The sequence below is a fragment of the Manis pentadactyla genome, chromosome 11, assembly GCF_030020395.1.
Source record: "Manis pentadactyla isolate mManPen7 chromosome 11, mManPen7.hap1, whole genome shotgun sequence".
NCBI lineage: Eukaryota > Metazoa > Chordata > Mammalia > Pholidota > Manidae > Manis > Manis pentadactyla.
The window spans coordinates 75705088-75725529 of NC_080029.1; the positions used below are offsets into that span (position 1 = coordinate 75705088).

At 44.4% G+C, this 20442-nt stretch overlaps 1 protein-coding gene across 2 annotated transcripts; it reads left to right on the top strand.

The window, feature by feature from the left end:
* The first annotated feature begins 2024 nt into the window (after nucleotides 1-2024).
* On the top strand, nucleotides 2025-20165 carry C11H14orf93 (chromosome 11 C14orf93 homolog). Of its 2 annotated transcripts, none has more exons than XM_036884669.2 (7): nucleotides 2025-2086; nucleotides 10991-12037; nucleotides 14066-14386; nucleotides 17734-17795; nucleotides 18020-18123; nucleotides 18732-18844; nucleotides 19107-20165. In XM_036884669.2, exons 2-7 carry the CDS (start codon nucleotides 11438-11440, stop codon nucleotides 19524-19526), a joined length of 1620 nt encoding a protein of 539 aa, XP_036740564.2. In that variant the 5' UTR covers nucleotides 2025-2086; nucleotides 10991-11437; the 3' UTR covers nucleotides 19527-20165. The 2 variants fall into 2 exon arrangements, with proteins under 2 accessions (XP_036740564.2, XP_057344571.1); XM_057488588.1 differs by having other exon boundaries at nucleotides 2041-2086; nucleotides 9681-12037.
* Nucleotides 20166-20442: the final 277 nt, after the last annotated feature.

Consider the following 20442-nt stretch of genomic DNA (forward strand, 5'->3'; position numbering starts at 1 on the left):
GCTGAATAAGACAGCGAGCTTGGAGGTTCAGGGCTGCCACCTGTTAACTATGAGACCATGTAGTAAGCTCTGTCTGATCCTGTGTTTCACAAAATGGGGAAGCCAATAACCTGCCTAACTCTAATATAGCTGATATAATTTCATGTATTTCACTTCTCATGTTCAGTTTTCCTCAATTATCCCAGTAATGTCCACTATAGGATTATTCCTCTGATCCAGATCCAACCAAGGATCGTATTTCACGTTTAGTTGCTATGTCTCCTTATTGTCCTTCAATTTAGAATGGTCCCCCTACCCTTGTGTGTGCCTTTATCCCATTGATATTTTAGAAGCAATTAGGCCATTTATCTTCTGGATTGCGGTAAAGATGAAGTCAGATAACAGTATTTTTCAAAGCTGTGTTGTGCAGCCAGTGAGGCACAGTGGTTAAGAACTTGGGCGATGGAGCTAGGTGCTCTGCATTCCAATCCCAGGTCTCTCTCTTAATTAGCTCTATGACCTTAGTCAAATTATTACGGATGGTTCCCATCTTAGATTTCTTAACTTTACCATGGCGTGACAGCGATACCATTTAGCAAAAATCACATTTTGAATTTGGATCCTTTCCCCAGCCTAGTGATGTGGGGTACATACTCTTCTGGGATGCTGGGCAGCCTCAGCAATCCCTAGCTTACAGTCAGCCATGCAATCTGGACATAAAAATGTCTGCACCCATACAAACATTCTGCTTTTCATTTTCAGTACAGTATTCAGTAAATTACATGAGGTATTCAACACTTTTATTATAAAAGAGGCTTTGTGTTAGATGATTTTGCCTAACCATAGGCTAATGTAAGCAAGCATTCTGAGCACATTTACAGTAGGCTAATCAGTGCCTACCTACTACTGTAGAGATTGAATAAATTAATAAAAGTGAAGAAGTGTTCAGAACAGCCCTGCACAGTAAGTGCTCATGAACTGCTTGAAGACAAATTCTTGTTGTGGGATCTGAGTTTCAAAATTTATGTGTTAGTTAGAAAAAAAAAATCTATTTAATTATAAATGATCTTTTCCCAGGGCTTACTAAATGTCTACAATTATGCCAGCTGCTGCAAGAATTTTAAAAAAAGTTTGTGAATGGAAAAGATGTTTAAGATATGATCTCTGATCTCAAACAGCTTATTAGTGTGAAATTACTAAAATATGAGAAACAATGTAGAATTAAGTGCTGCTCACCCAAGTAAGCATGAAGTTCATGCTGATGTAAGAGAGAAGGAAGCGTCTGTGTTGACTGAAATCGCTGAAGAATGGATAAAAACTGACTTTAGTCAGAGAAGAGGAGACAGGCAGCAATCCAGGCAGACAAGCCCACTTGAGCAAAGGAATCACACCGGGGTTAAAAGGTGTGGGCAGTGGGAAGAACAGAGGTGTGGGGCCAGGGCTTCATGCAGGAGGTAAAGGAGAGCCATTTTAGGTTTTTGGAAATGTGGTCGCAGCCAAATAGAGAAAAAATGGGGACTCAGGTTGAGCAAAAACAACGCCAAGTGTAAGACTATTTGTCTTTCACCTGAAGAATGCCACATACTTGCAAGAATGTTCATTTCAAGGTGGGAGAGTGTTCAGCAACAGACTTGACCCAGAGACATTCCACCTGGAAATCATGAACTGGAGCCCACGCAACAAGTCTGATGCTTAATCTCAGTCTAGAATTTTACTGACTAGTTAACCAAGTTCAGCAAATCTTGAGAGAACTCGCTCATAGGTTGCTATTTAAACTGGTGATGAGGGCCTCGTTTCACTGAGAAAAAAACGATGGGAAAGGGCGAGAGGAGAGTGAGAAAGTTAAAGGAGGAGCAGCACAGCGGCGGGAAGAAGTATAGGTGCGAACCAGGCGGCAGGGGTCGGGGGTCGGGGGGCCCCTCAGGGCCCCCCCCCCGCCGGGGCCAGAGCCTCGGGCGCAGCGCGTGTGCTCGCGGGCGGGGCGCCCCCATGGTCGCCGGCGGCCAATCCGGGCGGGCGTCCGGGGAGGGGCGGGGCTTGTCAGTTCTGGCTCCCCGAGTCCTCCTTTTTGCACACACACGAATACAAAGAGCCATACGACCTTCGGGTATCCTTTTTCCATTTTTTTTTCCTCCTTAGTCTTGTGTGTGTTTTCAATTTTTTTTTAAATAGAGATCTGTGGCAGTGCTGGGGTGAGGAAACTGTTGCTAAGGGAAATTTGCGCTTTCCCCCATTTCTTTTTCTCTTTCTCTTCCTCTTTCTTTTTCCTAGTCAAGGTTTTAAATGTACCAAGAAGTTGAGAAGAATGGTCGTGTACAACTCTTTCCAGCCAAATTTATAGATATTTTTTATTTTTGCTACATTTTAAGAACTGGTAAATTTTTGTGGTGAAAGGGTCTAAAAATTTAGTCGCTTGGGAAGTACAGATTTATTTTTTTAAGCTGGCTGAAGGAATATGTAAATTTCTGCCACGGGGAACGTCGTCGAAGGAAGCGGAAATTTGAGACTCCCTCATCCCGCCGTTTGCGTGCGTTTTACACACCCTCCCCCCCAGAACCAAAGTCAGGTGGCTTGAATGTGGCAGTTGTCCAAGGCCAATAGGTTAAAAATATTTGGATCTTATAATTGAGACACTCATTTTCCTGGGGAGGAGTGAAAGCCCTTCTTATAGTGTGTCTTATACACATTTTCATGAGGACACTGTGTGGTGCGTGTGTATCGAAACATTTTGTAAAGATTTGGGGTTTTGTGCTTTGTGTATGTGTACAGTATGTGTATATGTGCCATATCAGATTTTGTTTTCAAAAGTAATTACCTTTGGTTTTATGTGTGCAAAGTGGCCCCTAGGATGTGAATTTTTTTCTGTTCCCAAATGTGATCCAAACAGGATTTTGTGTGCAAATTAGAGTTTGGAAGAAAACCTATGGTTCACATACTTAGGCACTTCCATTCTATATGCATTTACTATATTTGTGTGCTCCAAAATATCAGATTAGTGAATAATAATTGCCAGGGAGAATACAGTCCATGTGGCAAATGAGGGTTGGCAATTTATTGAGTCTGTGGTTCAGTGCCTTCTTCAGTGACCGTTTTGTGTAAGTGGTTTTGCATTTTATTGTCTCACGTTCTTAAATGTACAGCTGTGTATATTTTGGCCTTTATGTGTGGTTTGGTTGGTGTGTTTAGAAGGGAAGTTCTCTCTTGGCTTTTTGACAAAATGGTCATTTATAGGTTGGGAGTTGTTTGAAAAGCTCCACAGCTGGCAAAATTTCAGGAAAATAATCCCGTCAAGTCCAGTTCTCAAAAACTGCTCCTGGTGGTAGTGGGGGAGGGGCCAAGAGGAGGCAAAGGCAAGTCATACATAGAGGGTAAGAAAAGGATTTTGTTTATCATGTTGCATTGTTGGAATGAAGAGCCTTCTTCCCGTGTCTTAACAGTCACAGAGAAAACTAAGAATTAGGACAAGCTCAGAGCAGAGCCTCCTGTTATATGAGCTGTTTGTCACTTCATTCTGTTACAGAACTATTCTCTCCTATTAGAAGTCATAGAGAATATTTCTATTCAAATCTGTATTCGCAGATGGGAGTGAAAGCATAGGAAGTATATGGAGTTATGAGGGAGAAACTAGAATGTCACAAGTAGCAACCAAGAGATAAAAAAATCTGTAAAGTTCAGATTTCACTACAGCAAAACCTCTATATGATACTCGCAATACATTCCATTCCTCAGCTAGCGTTGTACTGTTTCAAGCAGTAAGGTTATTTGCACAGGTCTTGAAAGCATTGTAACACAAGTAGCCCTGTGTTAGGCTTTCTGAATTTCTTACCTGTACTGATTGGATTTTTATTCCGTAACAATTCAAGTCAGATCAGTACTTAATACTGTCTCAACTGTGGATCATTCCACAAGTTTAGACCTGCGTTCTCTGGAAGCTTAGTCAGATTCTGGTGGCCTTTGCCATGGCAGCAGTACTGGGAATTTTTTAACGGGAGTTTTGCCCTGTCTGATTATTTTCCGCATCACTGCAGGTCATCACATTTACTTCTTATCTCAACTTCTTAGCTTCTCAGGAGAGAGAGCCCTCTTCCTACAGCAATACACAGCCCGAGACCCCTTGACTTGCTAGTCTATTTGATTTTTACAAGGAACCTAGGTTCACACCCAATGTCGTTGCTTATAATTTCTTTGTGAGAAAGACAATTCCTCTCATTAATATATCGTTGGCTTGGCCTTCCTACCAAAGCGAAACGAGGCTAAATTGAGTTGATTTTGCTTGGGAATCCGCAGGGCCCCTAGAGATAAAAGCTTTTAACTAAGGGAACCGCTACTTTGCTAATGATATCTGAAAGATCTGTAACCAAGGCCGGCAGGAATGAAAAGCCTTCTTCCACCCAAGTGTATGAGACCGATTTGTGGTCACTGTACTTAGCATCTCGTGTACACGCAGCTTTGAGAGCAACAGCCAACGGAAGCGACTAAACAAAACAAAACAAGCTAAAGATGGCGTCTGACGGCATTGAAAAATTTTCGCAGTCGTGTCCCTCCCTGGAGAGGCCCCTCCCCTCCCTGGCTCGTTGAGTGATTGTGGCTTGTAGCCAATAACGTCCCTGGCCCTGCCTCCCCCATTGTCCAACCGCCAATCACCGGGAGCCAAAGCACGGCAGAGCCTCCCCGCGTGCGCGCGCTGGCGGGTACACGGGCCGGCGCCGCGGTCTGGCTCGCTGGCTCGCGCCCCGGCCCTGGCACTGCAGCTTCAGCGCGAACAGCCCCGGCATGGGGCAAACGCGATGGAACACTCGTAGGGCTGCCAAAGTGGGTCCACGGTGGGAACTCCCGCGCCGCTCTGAGTCCGAGTCCTCAGAGCTCTCACGGCCATGTGGTCCACCCACAGTGATCCAGCGAGCTGCTAAGCGCGCCTCGGACTGCTCGGGTGCCTGCCGCTCTCTCAGAAACACCCCTTTACCCGGGACGCCCAGGACACACTCTGCGGCTGGGCTCTGTGGCGGGTCGCCGTGTCCCTGCGGCCTCGAAGGCAGTGCCCGAGCTCGGTCCCCGTGCGTCTTTCATTTTTCAGTTTCTCCAGAAATGCAGGAAGAGTCCTTTACACCGGGCACATTTATATGAAAACCTTAAACGGAAATTGTAATCTTACCAATTTGCATTTTAGTGAATGTAAATAAAAGACTGTGCCACCCTGGGTTAAAAATTCTTGTATCGCTATACAAGTTACTTGGAATTTTTGGATTATGTGGACCCCTTAGAGCATCATTCTGTTCTCTGGGCCTACATCTCTCTTACCCCTAAAAATTAGTCTTAAAATTTTCTTTGTAAATCATTAGAAGGGTCAGTCTTTAAAAATGTTAGAAAATTGTATATTATGGAATTTGCTTACCTGTTCTAGTGTGATAAGGAGCTCATATCTGATAAAATAGGTTTTGAGAGGGCCTTCTAACAGGTGAGCCATTTTGCAAGTGGAGGAGCAGAGCTGACCCACACACTAGGAGCTTTAAGTGGCCATTTTCCATTTTTATTTCTTGAAATGAAGATTATGGTAGGAATTGCTATGCTTTCAGTAATCGCATTTAAAGAGGTCCATTGCTAGCATGACCCTGAATGAGTCAACGGCCCATTATAAAAACATACATCATCTGAGTGATACCATATAATACACATCTATTAAAGAGTGAGGAAACTTTTATTTTTCATAGTTTGGAGGTGAATTCAGTCATGCAGAAAATTCAAACTCAGAATGGGTTGGAAGCAAGCAAGGGAGCTGCCAAGAGTATGATATATTTGGTTCTAACAAACATAGTGACTTGGGAGGAAAGGATAGTTAAGATTATGGACAGTCTCACCCTGAACTGTCTAAAGAAGATGAGTTTTCTTTCTTTTTTATCTAAATATTTATGAAGAAAATACAAAAATTATTGAGAAGTACATTTTCTAGGCTCCTTTCACGTGTATTAAAATTAGACCAATACTGGATGAACCCCAAACATACATATTTTATGCAAACTAAGGCTGACAGCTGCTGTCATTCTGTGTTGGCAACTCATCGAAAGATTGAAGATTTTCCTTAACACTCAATTCTAAAAGTTGATAGTATTTTGCAAAAGGCATGTATATTACTCTGTGGTGGTCAGTCTTACCTTATCCTATTTTTTTCTTTCTTGAACAAAAATATGAACCCTTGGTTTTAAAATAAATTAGCAATCTGATATTATAAAAGTCGACAGTAATAATGTGTAGGTACTGCCTGGATAATTTACTACAGTTAACCACTGCACTGCCAAACATTCCATGGGCTATTGAATTAAAGTTACACATTTTGAGAAGCAAAATAAAGATACCAGAATACAGTTTAGCTGTGTTAATAATGTCGGCAGGGTAAAGTGGGCTCTAGAACCTTAAGCTAGTGATGGAAAAAAGCGAAAATAATTATGTTCAGTTAGAAAAGAAAGATTTAACTGATAACTATTAGTACAGCACTGTCTTTAATAAAGTGTTGTTACCAATTTGAATTATTCATACTGAGGAAAATCTGTCTCTAAAAGTCAAAAGAGTGTGCCAGTAGTGTACATCTTTTTCTTCCTCTTTCCAGCTCAATGAATCTTGCCCCTGAATTCATCTCTTTTGTGCAGTCTTGGGTTAGAGCTTGCCTTCCTTCCTTCTCACATTGGAAGAATCCTTGCGAGAAGAAAATGTAAATTCTTTTCTAATATCTTCTAATATGATATCTAATACCTGTACTTTTTCACTGGCCTTTTTCTTTCTAATTTTGAAATATACTGAAGCTCTAGAGCACCTTCAGACTTCCTATTTCTTTCCTTCCTTTCATAACTAAACTCTACAAAACTTCATGTCTTGCTTCCATTTTCTCTTCATCAATTCTTTCATCTACTGCATGGTGCTTACTTTCACTACAAAAAATATACTTCTGTGGTCATTTCCAGTGACCATCACAGACAAATAAAATATATTTCTTTGATTTTCATCTTTTTAAACCATTGTGCTGTACTTGTCACAGATGATTAGATCCACTTTCTTGACATTCTTTCTACTTTGACTTTCTTTATACACTGTTTTTCTCTTACCTCACTGACGGTTTTTCTCTTTTAATGAAGCTTCTTCCATGGGTTGGCTTGAAGTGCTCTCCTTGACCTTTGCATTTCCCACTTTATCCTTACTCCTTGGAAAGCTCAGTCTCACAGGTTCAATTATGACTTCCTGCTAAAGATTCCAATCTGCATTCCAGCTCTGACCTGCCTCTTGTTTTCTTCAGTACTAATCATTCGCTTTCAAGATATTCGACATTCCATTTAAAGATGTTAACCATCATTTTGAAATTTAACATGTTAGATAAATATATATCTTCACTAACAATGCTGGTGCCTCCTCTCAATGTCCTCATTTATGTCATTCATGTTATCAGTGGTAACCATCTTTTGACCATCAGGTTTATAATCTTAAAGTTGTCTTTTACCAATAAATCCATCCATCATGTAAGTAAAGAAATATTACCAGTCTTCCAGGATGTTGAACCTTCATATGCACAACTCTCCAGGTTGAACAGTCTCCTAATCTCTAACTGTTCCACTTTAGGTATCTAAGACAGGGGTCAGTAAACTATAGCCCATAGGCTAAGTCTGGCCTGCTACCTGTTTTTTATGGCCTATGAGCCATACTCATTGGCACACAGCCACACTCATTTATGTATTGTCTGTGACTGCTTAATGCTACAGTGATGAAGTTGAGTGGTTGTGACAGAAACCACATAAACACAGAAACCACAAATAAATTAGGCAAAGCCTACGTGATTTACCATCTGTTCCTTTACAGAAAAAGGTTTGCTGGCCCCTGCTCTATTTCCTTAACTTGGTTTTCAAAGTCACCCATTGTCTTTCTGTACCTTTCTGTATAAGTCCCTTTGCTCTGACTTGTCACATGAACCCTATTAATTCCTGCCTCATCTAGCTTGTCTTCTTACCACCCTACCCATTCATCCTATACATTGCTCGAGGCTCAGCTGGAGGTTTTTCTTCTATAAGACCCTTTACTTGTATAATTTCATTCTGTTGATCTTTTCATTATTTTGAACTAAGTCCTCTTAAGTTTTTTTAGTATGTACCATATTTTTAGGCACTTGTGTATATTTTGCTTTGTTCTTTAGACTTTCCATTTGCACATGCACTGTAAACTCCTTGCATACGGGGTCCTTGTCTTCCTTTCATTTGAGTACTTAGAGGTGGCAGTCCATTTTGGTGACTCTTCCTTAGAGTGGCCTTGCATGTAGAGAATGTTTAGAAACACCTTTTTTTTTTAACTTGCTTACCTTCTCTAATGGGAATATAGGTAGCTAATGCAGTTAATGTTTTGTGTTTTTAGTCACTTACCCAGCATTCAAGTCATTATCTGGTTAGTAAGCATTGTAATGTGAAATACTGCTTTATTATCTGTGGACCGCAGTTTCCTTCCGTGTCCTTTTGTTTTGGAGATTACATGGGAGACTCTAAGCAGGAGCCAAGGAAATTAAGTCAGTACTTATGTCCACAGAAACCAGAAAAGGGTTATTTGAATGTGCGTTGGGCTAGACTGCACCATGCCAAGTTCTCATACAGGTTAATTCAAGAAAACACCTATTTGTTGCCCTGAATGTGACATAGTTAAGTAATATGCAGAGTAGAAAAGCAGAAAGAAATTGAGGAACAAAATTTTGAGAGGGTAGAGTCATGATTCTTTATGTCAACCCAAACAGGACTATATTTAGCATTAAAAACTAGCAGAGGTGAACATTATCCTTAGTCTAAAACCAGGTCATGATAGTAAGTAAATTGCAAATACTGTTTTCTCAAGTACCTTTCTAATTTGTATCTTAGAAGGTTCTGTACCTATAAATGCATCTTCGTAGACTTGAATTGATTGTTTCTTAGAAATCTGATGTTAAATTTAGAGGTAAATCCCTCAAATTCCATCTCAAGCCATTGCATATTTTTCAAGACTAAGAAATTGGGACGGCTATCCAGGTGGGAACACAAAAAGCTTCAGGAATAATTATAATATTATCCAGCTGCTATTTATGGAGCACTGCCCATGTGCCAGCATGCTATGGGTGCCTTTCATATATTATGCATAATCTTCACAAAAACATTCAAAGTAGGCAGAGGTGAGAACACTGGAGCTCAGAAAAGTGAATAATTTGCCCAAGTTCACACTACTCTTAAGTGATGCAGCAGGATGAGAACCTCACTTTTTTTCTTTACTTCCTATTCTGTGCTATTCTGGAAGAATACTTTAGTAAAGACCATTTAAGGGAAGGGCTGGATGCAGGCACAACACAACAGTGGCAGGAAAAAGGCTGCGTGCAAGAAATAGTTAAGTGTTTGGGGGCAGAGAGTAACAGTCATCAGTTTCCTACCAGAAGGGGACCCACCCAGTGTCCCAACTGATGCATCTTAATTTCTGATTTCCCAAATACTGAGCACAACTGGCAAGCACTTGTATAGTATCGTCTGCATAACTTAAGTTCTTTTTCTCACATCTGTGTTTCAGATTAAACCCTTTACATAATATTGGTTAAAAAAAAGAAAAGCCCTGCAGGAGCAGTGGCGGCCCTTTTTTAGGAAGGGAAGGAATATATAGATGGTTCATCCATAAACTGACACGGAAATCGCTTTGTGCTTTCCTTTAACCTTGAGTTTCAGGTTTAGCTGTGCCTTCCGGTGACTCTAACAACAGAGAAGCTGTAAATGGATTTGAGTTCAGTTCTTGCAAGAAGTGAATATCTGGCACAGAAAAGCATTTTTTTTAAATAAAAAGGGTAGAAAAAGCAAATTAAAGTCTATTCTTTAATAACCCAATGTAATTAAAATGTATTGTCAGATTTACGTTTTAGCACCTCAGAGGCATTGCTAATGCCTGTTTCTGAAATGAGATTGCTGATTCCAAAACAAAACAAAACAAAACAAAATCTCAGTATGTAGAAAATTCTCCTAACCTCTTCCTCTCCTTTTAATTGTGATATTATGATGTAATTTACAGGGTGAGATAGAAATGTATCTCTTGAGGAAATTGTAAACATACTTTAGATTTTGTCACTAATGGAGCTTCAGGCAGAATGATTCTTTTCTCTATAATCAAGTATCATTTAGAAAATGATAATATGAAGTTCCTTAAAGTGTTCTCAGTGGTACAAACCAACCTTCCCACACTTTTTTTCCTGGAGTAGTTTAGTTGCTTAATTATGGTGATTCAAAAGGAGGCAGTTTGGTTTATCATTGATATTTGTTTTTTCTTTTCATGGGGGCTGGTCTTGTGGTCCAAGTGACAGCACTTAGCTGTGTAGGCATGTCTACATTTGCCCCTCCCTTAAGGAGCATGAGAAGTGCAGATGAGGGGTCCAGAGATGATTTCTCTGGGCTCCTGGCTGGAGGACTCAGAACACCATTTCCTTTGCAGAGGCTGGAGGCCCAGCTGTGCAACAGCTGAGAGCAATGGGGCTGTGCAGCCCTGGGTCACCACATCCCAGTTCTCTGATTCAGCTTTTCCTCTCCTTCCCTACACCAGCCCCAAGCATCAGTGATATAATAGTGTGAGGTTGGTGACATGTTGAGGGCTGCAGTGATCGGCGTATTCCTTATTTAGGAGTCTTTCTGAATGCATCTATATGAAAATTATAGAGAGGGTAGAATCATGATTCTTTATGTCAACAAAAAGTGATACCAGTTCAAAAAAAAAAAACCACACACACTAGATTGAAAGTAGCAATAACTGCATTCTGCTGTGTTCCCCTGACCTTGAAAAAGATATATAACTTCTCTGCTGTGTTTTCTGTGGACTTGGGGTAACGTGTTTCCTAGAGCTGTTGTGGGGATGAGCTAAGCCACGTGAAGTGTTCTGAACTCATAAAGGAATGATGTTAAAGTAATAAAACACCATGCTGTTATTACAGCAAAGGTAGTGAGGAGGAGAAGACAGAACTACATTTTCTTCCTTAATCTTCCAATCTTTCCAGATGCTGGCAGGTCTTTTTGAGTTCCCTCTCTGTTCCTTAGGTTGGAGTGGTGGGGGGTTCCATGCTTGGGTGCAGGATGAATGCCTTCTACCCTCTGACCCTATGTTCATCAGGAAGGCCTTTGTAGGCAGCCCCTCTTGGTCGGGGGTGAATGTGACACCCAGTGCATAGTGCTAGGGGAACGCAAGATCTACAGCTAGAAGAAGGCGTCTCTCCTGTGCAGGCCAAGAAGGGGCAGCCATGGACTGTGTGCCCCTTCAGGGCTTGCCTGCTACTCCTTCACAGAACCCACCGCTGGGTGCCCAGGCTCCTCTGATCACCCTCTATGAGAAAGGAAAGTGAATCCAGAGAGGCCAGTGCTTCCAACCATACTCGTGGAGTCCAGCCGACTGGCGACGCCTTTTGGAGCAGTCTTGTGGGAGCGCAGTCGCTCCTGCCTGGTCGGCCATGTCCTTCAGTGCCACCATTCTCTTCTCCCCTCCCAGTGGCAGCGAGGCCAGATGCTGCTGCTGTGCCTGTAAGAGTGAGACCAGTGGGGGCAGCACAGGCTCCCAGGGTGGGAATCCCCCTCCCGGCACCCCCATCACAGTGACTGGACATGGCCTGGCAGTTCAGAGTTCAGAGCAGCTCCTGCATATCATCTACCAGCGGGTGGATAAGGCAGTGGGTCTGGCTGAGACTGCTCTGGGTCTTGCCAGGGCCAACAACGAATTGTTAAAACGTCTCCAGGAGGAAGTAGGGGAGCTGAGGCAAGGCAAAGTGTCCATCTCTGACGAAGATGGGGAAAGCCGGGTCCATGGTTCCCCACCCGTGGAGCCTGGGCCCCTCAAGGAGAGTCCCGGGGAAGCCTGCAAGGCTGTGCCTGCCTTGGAAGAGGAGTGTGACAGCGTGGGCAGCGGCCTGCAGGTGGTGATTGAGGAGCTGTGGCCGCCGGGAGCAGCCTCCACTGTGGGGCCGGGGCCCTTGGGCTTCCCAGCCGCTGAGAGAGAACTGCGGCTCCCGGGATGCGGCCTGGCTGCCAGCGATGGGGCCGCGATGCTCAATCCCGTGAGTATGGCCACAGAGCAGGGGCCAGGGCTGTTGCTCCTTACTGTATTCCTGGCTTTTGTCTTTTTTCTCCCTTTCTTTATTTTCTTTCCATCCCTTAAACCTTTCCTTTGGTTTTATTTGTGATGCAACAGAACGGTACCAGGTTTCCTTTGCGCTCAAGGAGAGTCGGCACTCCTGTTCGCTTCCTGGACCACTGCCTCTCTGGCAGGAGGACAGTGAGTTCTGATGTGTGTGTTGATGGGGCCCCTTCCCCCCTCAGCTCTCTGTGGCACCCTCTCCTGCGCAGTGGTCTCTGCCACTCCGTGGGCCCTGCCTCTCCTCACGAGAATGCCTGCCGTGCACAGACGGCTCATTCATATTTTATCACGGGCCTTCTGCTTGCCAAGAGGAATTTAGTATACAGAGAGATGGGAATTTAGAGGGGAGCGAGGCAAAGGTGGGGGGAGAGGGAGAGGATAAAGGAAACAGAAGACAGGAATAGGGAGGGAAGGGGGTGGGTGGGAAGGATTGAGGAAGGAGGAAAAGTGAAAAAAAGAGCATGGAAAACAGAATTTATGCAAGAGAGAGCACATGAGGTAAGGTGGGAGGGAGGGAGGTAGAGGAAAGGAAGTAAAATGAGGAGAAGTGGATGAGGGAGAATCACTAGTAAGAATAACATGTATGGAGAACGGGAAGCAAGCAAGCATATTTTGTGAGCAGGGAAAGGCATAGAAGTACATTGTACTATTCCAGTTTCCATACTGCTCAGGGCCATGTGAGCAGGAAAATCCTGGCTGAGTGGAGTGCAAACTGCAGAATGTCACATGTGGAAGAATGGAGAGGAGATGGGGCGACAGTAGGGATCACAGAGACGGGAAAATTCCAGATGTGTTACCGCAGGAGAGGTAGTGGGAGGCCTGCACCACTGCTCCCCAGCTCTGCCTCTGCCCTTTCTGTCCTCCTGCCATGAGGCCCAGACACCCAGTGAAGAGGAAAGAAGCAGGACATGTAGTGTAGACAGGAGGGATGAGACTTCCGGCCCATCTGCTGGATCTGAGAAACCCAACGTATAAGCTCCTGTCCCTCTCCAGTGTCACACTGCAACTGGCCGCTGCTCCTGAAACCTTGCCAGGGGGGTGGGGGAAGGCCACTGCTGTTCGCCCCAGTCTGTGTCTGGCCGGGCAGCGTAGGGCTTCAGGGGCACCGGGGAAGGTGGGAGGAGGCAGGGCATACTGGGCCAGGCAGGCAGCGAAGGCTTCCAAGCCGACAGGATGGAATTAGATTTCACAGCGCAGAAAGCAGCTCACAGGTCTATAAATCTCAGCTTCCTCCCCCGCTGCTTTCTGTGTTTTTTTTCCCCCCACTTTTACTGTTTTGTTTTCTTGGCTGCAGAAATCTCCCCTTCTTGCTTCTCCCTCTCTCCCTTCTTCCCTCCTTCCTTTCCCTGCCCTGTATGTCCTTGAGTGAGAGCACGTTAGGCAAGTAGACGGAAGGGCACGACAGTCGGGTGTGTCCCGGGCAGGATCCAGGTGACAACACAGATTGGCCGCGCAAAGGGAAGGGGTGGGGGCAGTTGGTGCCAGCCTCTCTAGAGATTTTTTACTTTATATGTCCCTCTTTTGCTCCCACTTTCTCTTATTTCCCCTCTTTATTGTTATCATTTTATTTTCTTGCTCCCCTTGCTTGGTTTTTCTTTCTTGTCATCACTTCCTCCTCCAGTCCCTTTTAGACAAAACACTTACCTGGCTACAGTTCTTGTACACAAGAGCAAATCATGGATGAGTCTTCACAAACGGGATATCAGGAACATGCCTTGTCCTTGCGATCAGCCCTGTGGTAGCGACCCAGTGTGAGAGGCCCCTATAACAAGAAGCATTTGCCACCTCTCCCATAGGAGTTCCAGAGAAACAAGCCATTGACCATTAAAGACTGTGCTGGATTCCCCCCTGCTTTCCACTCTCTGTTCACGATCCTTGGCCAAGGAGTGATGGATGACCAGGTTCCCCTATGCCTGGATGGCTAATAGGCTATTCTTTATGTTCTTAGCTGGTGGATGATTATGTGACCTCTGAGGGCGCTGTTCAGCGGGTGCTGGTCCCTGCTTATGTCAAGCAGCTCTCACCAGCCACACAACTGGCTATCCAGCGGGCAACCTCAGAGACAGGGCCAGAAAATGGAACCAAGCTGCCACCCCCCCGCCCCGAGGACATGCTCAGTGCTGCGGCTGTGCTGGATGGTGCCTTGGAAGAGTCAGGTCCTGGGGGACCTGGGGAGCTGAGACCCTCTCTAGGGTTTATGGCTTCCCCGTGCAGGACCAGAGGGAGTGGGCAGAAGAACTCCAGGCGCAAGCGGGATCTGGTACTCTCTGTGAGTGAGCTCAATTTCTATACGTTTTCCTTCAGGCTGGAGAGAAGAGGGAAGAGTGAAGTGAGGGTTGTTTTCAGCTTCCCATATTGAATGAGTAGTATCCTGAATCCTACTGAGTGGTAGGGTCATGAAGAAGACAGTCTGTTCTATAGCCCTAGGGATAGGTACACCCTCTGGAGTCAGTGGAGCTATTTTAAGGCTTTTCCAGATAGATTGATACCTTCCATTTATTTAAAGAGAAGGGAATTATATCATCTCCCAGTGATCTAGTAATCCTGATAGGAAGATCTTTAAGGGATTGAGCAGATTGACCCCTGAAAGGTAGCCCTGGAAACCACCTGCAGATGACCAGTGTTCAGGGTAAGCAGCAATGGGCTCCTTGAGCAGAAAGGCCAAGGTGTCCTGAGGTAGTCCCAAACCCCAGGGATAAAGAGGCCACTAGACACTCAGTTATAAAGGTTTGGAAATTTCAGTGATTCTAAGAGCTCCTGAACCAGTTCTGCCTGAAAGCTTTGAGTGGGTTGGAGCCTTAGGAACATCACTAAACATCCTACAAGGCACGTGACAACCCCCCATAATTACCTGGCCTCAAATGTCAATAGTGCTGAGGTTGAGAAACCCTGATCCTGGGTGGCCACAGTCCTTTGGATCAGCTCTGTGGTCAAAAACATCTTTCCAATAATCTTGGGAATGTTCTTTGGCCGTATAATGTCTGTATTGACTGTAACGGGTTTCCATTCTCTGGATAATGGCTGATGAAGTAACTTGCCGTTTCTGGTTAGGAGTGGCGCTTATCCTTAACATCTGGCGCTCATCCTTCACATCCAACTGCAATCTCATTGTAAACAAGCCCATTTCCTCTTGTTACAGTCTTAGTAAAGATTGAAAACAGCTGATCAATTACTACGTATACCTCCTGTATTTACATTACTTCTTTCTTTTCCCAAGAGATCTTATTCTTACTCTCCTATTTGTTTTTACATTAAGGGATTATTTTTTCCCCTGGGAAAAAAGACACAATTCATAATCAGTGTCAATTGGTATATAATCTTCATTTCAAATGTTGGTTATGTTCAGGGACATCTCACTTATCAAGAAAAGGGAATGGGTTTAGTTCCTTTGTCATGGGTTTCTGGCCCAAGAGGGCCACTCTTGCTCCCAGTGATAGAAATGGAGACTTATACCTAAAATTGCATTTAAAGGGATTTCCCAAAACTTCATAGTGTATTTAAACACTATGTGTGATAATTATAATTTGCATAAAATCAGGGGTTTTGGTCACTTCTACTCTTCTCCCGCCTGCTGCCTCCAGTGAGAGGTCTAGCCTTGAGGCCTAGCTTATGCCTGCCCTTTGGAGATCTTGGTGGACTGGGGACCTTCTGGGAGGAGAGCAGGCTCACTCATCATGCTGTCTACTATAGAACCTGAAAAGGATCGGGAGGACCAATTAGGGAATTTTGCTGCCCATCACAGAGGAAGGCTTAAGATGCTCTTGTGCCAGACTTTCAGGGTTTAAAGGGAGAGGGATAATTGTAGATCTTCCCTATTCCAACTTTTAGCTCTGGGGAGGAATCAGAGAGGCATATCTCCAATCTGCTAAGCTACTGTGGATTGTTGCTAGGGATCCAAAAGGGCTGAACTCTTAAATCCTTGGAATGCTGCAGATCCCAGCCACCCATTGGGGCAATGTATTTATTTTTAGCTCACTCAGGAGGTAGGTGAGCTGCAGCCTTTACAGTCTTAATTTTTATTATTATCTAGAGTTTTCCCTTTCCACTTCAAGCCTCATTTAATTTTTATTGGCTGATCTCTTCCAAGCCACCTGAAATGCACCCCCTACTTTTTTTTCTTTTTTGGCAAGTCTTTCAAATTCTTTCTGAAGCATTCATCCATCCCTTGTAATTCCTTAAGTTTGGACTTCTAAGAAGTAAAATAACTATACCAAATATGAAGCTAGTCTGATAACAGTCCTTTTATAGAGGGGAGACCCTTGCCATAAACAGTTGACTAAACTAAGCTGAGGTGGTCAGTCAGCCCTAGAGGTAGAAGGGTAAATTGGGGGTTTCTCAAATGAAGCTGAAGTCCTGAGATCAGTATGTAAGCCCATCAGTTTGGGACTGGATAAATTCCATTGACTGAGGGAACTTGGGATGAAAATATAATCAGAAACAATAAAACTAAATTTAATAAAAAGAAATGTAAAAGCCTGCATTAAAATTTAAAAAAGTTTTTCTTAATGATAGAGATAGTAGTCCATGTGGAAAATGGGCTTGAGTTGGCTGCAAGCTCACTGGGATGAGCCCTGTGACACTGTGAGTAGGGATGCTTAAGGGTTGCTAAGAAAGGCAGCACCACCTGGGGTTTCATGCCCAGAAGTGTAGAGTTCCATTCGGGGAAGGGATGCTCCCTTTGGCCAGACCTCAACTGATGGATTAGATTCAGTTCAAGGTGCCACATTGTAAGAGGGACACCGGCAAACCAGGGAGCCTTATAGTTTCATGAGGAGTTTGTCTGGAAGCATGTCATGAGGAATGGCTGAAGGACTTGGGGGTGTTTAGACTGGATAAGAGAAGACTTGGGGAGTATGTGATAGCTGTCTCCAAATATTTCTGGTGCAAAGCTGAGGTTAGATTTTGCAGTGTCCCAGGCAAAACTTTTCAACAATTAGAGATGTTCAACAACACAATCAGCTGACTCGGAAACTAGTGAGAACCCATCAATAAAGGTGCAAAAGCAAAGCTGAAACCCAGCCTGTTTCATGAGAGAGAGAGAGGTGAGAGAGTCTCTGTGGCCCTTTCCATTTCTGTTACTTTAGGTTTATGTTTTTCAGACTGTGGAATGTGAATCCCTGAGACTTCTGGTAATGTGCAGAGGGATATATCTAGGACATGTTGCTGGTCACCAATTTTACTTGGATTTGGAGGACATTTTTATATTAAAAGAAATACAGATATATTGTGAAGATATTTTTCAATTTGCAAGAATGGGGGGCTTCAACAGATGGCCACTTGGAGTAGCCCTGGTGTGTTTTCACTGTCTCTTTTTTATTACAAGTATGTGTGTGATTATGTTCAAGACCCTCTGCTCTAATGGTCATATTCCCCAGGAACAGAAGTAAGACCAGGACGATTGAGTCAAACAAATTAAATGAAAAGGAAAAAAAAAAGGATCCATATTAGAAATACTGAGCTGGATAGGCTCTCTGCCTAAGAAAGGCATTGATAGAAATGGTACCAGACTATGGGAAGGATTCTGGCAGAGAGCACATATGCACAGTGCCTAGGGACCAGAGGAGGGTTTCATCATATCCACTCTTGACTTGATCCTGTGTTTTTTTTTTCTCCTAGAAATTGGTCCACAATGTGCATAACCACATCACCAATGACAAGAGATTCAATGGGTCTGAAAGGTATGATTCTCTTGAAGGAAAACAATCACAAGGTACTTTGCCAAGGAGAGAGAAGTAGAGGGGCTATGCCAGCAAGCAGTGAGGCGAAGGCTTTGCTCTCACCATTGCCCCTGCTATCCTGTCTTAGGTCATGGAAGAGTTTACCACTAAGTTGGTTAGTGTTGGGAATCTATCTGGCTTCTAAAATGCTGACTGCCTTATTCACTCTTTTCTCTCTGTGGCAGCATCAAATCCTCTTGGAATATTTCAGTAGTGAAGTTCCTTCTGGAAAAACTCAAGCAGGAGCTGGTGACCAGTCCTCACAATTACACTGATAAGGAGCTGAAAGGTGAGAAAAGCTGAGTTGCTCCCATCTCATCCTTTTTCCCCACCTACCCCACCCTCCACTTCCTAGTCTAAGAAGAGACATAATGGAGATGATTCAGTTGGTTTTGAAAACAGTGAACTTAAAATGTTTTTGGCTATTCTTCTCACTCATAATAGTCACAGGATTGTCTCTAATTGCCTTTTTATTCCCCTACTCAGTCTAAAATGAAAATGGGAGAAGGAAAGGGCTAGACACCATAATGTGTGATGTTTATGTAGGGCCTGAATCTAGCACTGGTAATCCACTCCCAGCAGAGTAGAATGGGTGTGGGTTTAATTGGGGGCACGGGGAGGGAGTTACAGAAGCACTGGAGTTGTCTTTTTCTGGTGGGAGATGTGGGAGGAGTTCACATTAGGGCTGAAGGTAGGCAGAGCGCCAGACCAGAGGCAGGACAGTGCTGGTAGGTTTGAGGCTAGTGGGTGTGATGCAGATGGTACGCTGGGAGAGCCCATCCTCTGAAGACTGATTCCCACCCTCCTGTCGAGTGGTGTTAGGGCAGAAGAAAAGGGTTGAAGATCACTGCTCTAGAGGGCCTTGCTCTTTGCTCCCCCCTTCTCCCTCCCTGCCAGGAGCCTGTGTAGCCTACTTCCTCACCAAGAGGCGTGAGTACCGCAACTCCCTGAATCCCTTTAAAGGCCTGAAGGAGAAAGAGGAAAAGAAACTTCGAAGTCGCAGATACCGGGTAGGTTTCTAGGCCTTTTTCTCAAGATGCTGAACTCTAAATAAGCCACAGTGGGAAGGGCCAGAGGACTTGGCATCTGAGAATAGAGTTGAGAGTCAGGCATGTAGGAGGAGGAGGGTGAGCCAGTTCCAACATTTGACTTGGGGGCTGGGTTCTCTCAGGCATACATTTTACACAGCCTTCCTCTCCCCCAAACCCTCTTCCCCATTCTAATCCATAGTTTGTTGCTCTTCTTAATTTCTGTCCTGGGCTCCTACTGTAGCTTTTTGCCAACCGATCCAGTATCATGAGGCATTTTGGACCTGAGGACCAACGCCTGTGGAAGGCTGTGACAGAGGAGCTAATGTCAGATGAAGAGGACAGCCTTAATGAGCCAGGCGTCTGGGTGGCCCGGCCTCCCCGCTTCCGGGCCCAACACCTCACGGAGCTCTGCTACCACCTGGATGCCAACTCTAAGCATGGCACTAAAGCCAACCGTGTGTATGGGCCTCCCTCAGACCGATTACCTTCTGCTGAGGCCCAGCTTCTTCCACCAGAACTTTATAATCCTAATTTCCAAGAAGAAGAAGATGAGGGAGGTGAAGAGAACGGGCCTGTCTCCCCATCCTTTGACCAACCCCACAAAACCTGCTGTCCTGACTTGAACTCGTTCATTGAGGTCAAGGTGGAAAAGGATGAGTGAAGTGGAACCAAGAATAACTCTGGCTTCTGCCACACCCTATGTCCCAGAAATGGGTGGTTGTGGGGCTTCCCGGAATAATGAGATGTCTCTTGCAGTCTGAGAAAGCAGGTCTGCCTTTCTTCTGAACACAGCCCCCACTGGAAGTGGAAGCTGCCAGCTCTGGTGGGATCAAAGGACTTACCCGGAAGGGGGAATCTCTGCCCCCCACCCCCCACCGTGAGTGGCAAACCAGAAAATGCTTAGTCTTAAGCATAAACAGTGCCTCGGAGGAGTCCGGGATGTGAAAAGGAAGAAGATGGGTCCAAGAAACATCAGGCCCTGACATATGCTCAGGTCTCTGAGTTGTGTTTCTTTCCAGCTGCACTCAAAGTTCTGGGGACGCAGCCCTGGTTGCGCCTTCTGCTTCCCCACGACTGCTGGTCTTGCTCTGCGGAGGCTGCAGCCCCGGACCATCCAGGGTAATGCTGCCCCCTGGTGGGCAGTTTCGGTCATAAGCTTGATTCTCCCGAGCGGGACACAAGCTGCATCCCTATTTGGTAATTGGGATATAGATATAATAGCTATTGCTTATTGAATTATATAAGGCAGATTTTATTATTTTATCATCTTACACATGAGGAAATTAAAGCTTAAAGAGTTCCCATGTCTCACCAGCAGCTGCTCTCCCATTGTGTGACCAAGCCATATATAGGGTTTTGTAGCCATTTCTTCATCCTGTCAGCCAAGCTGTATTTTGAGGAAGGGTATGTGTGTGTGTGTGTATACACACACACACACACACACACTCAAAAACAAAATTTGTACATTTTGAATGGGTTGAGAAGTAAAAATGACTTTCTGTTCATTTAGTCATACAATACATATTGATTGCTTATGAGGTAGTGCTGTAGCTACACTACTGATCAGGTTAGATGCT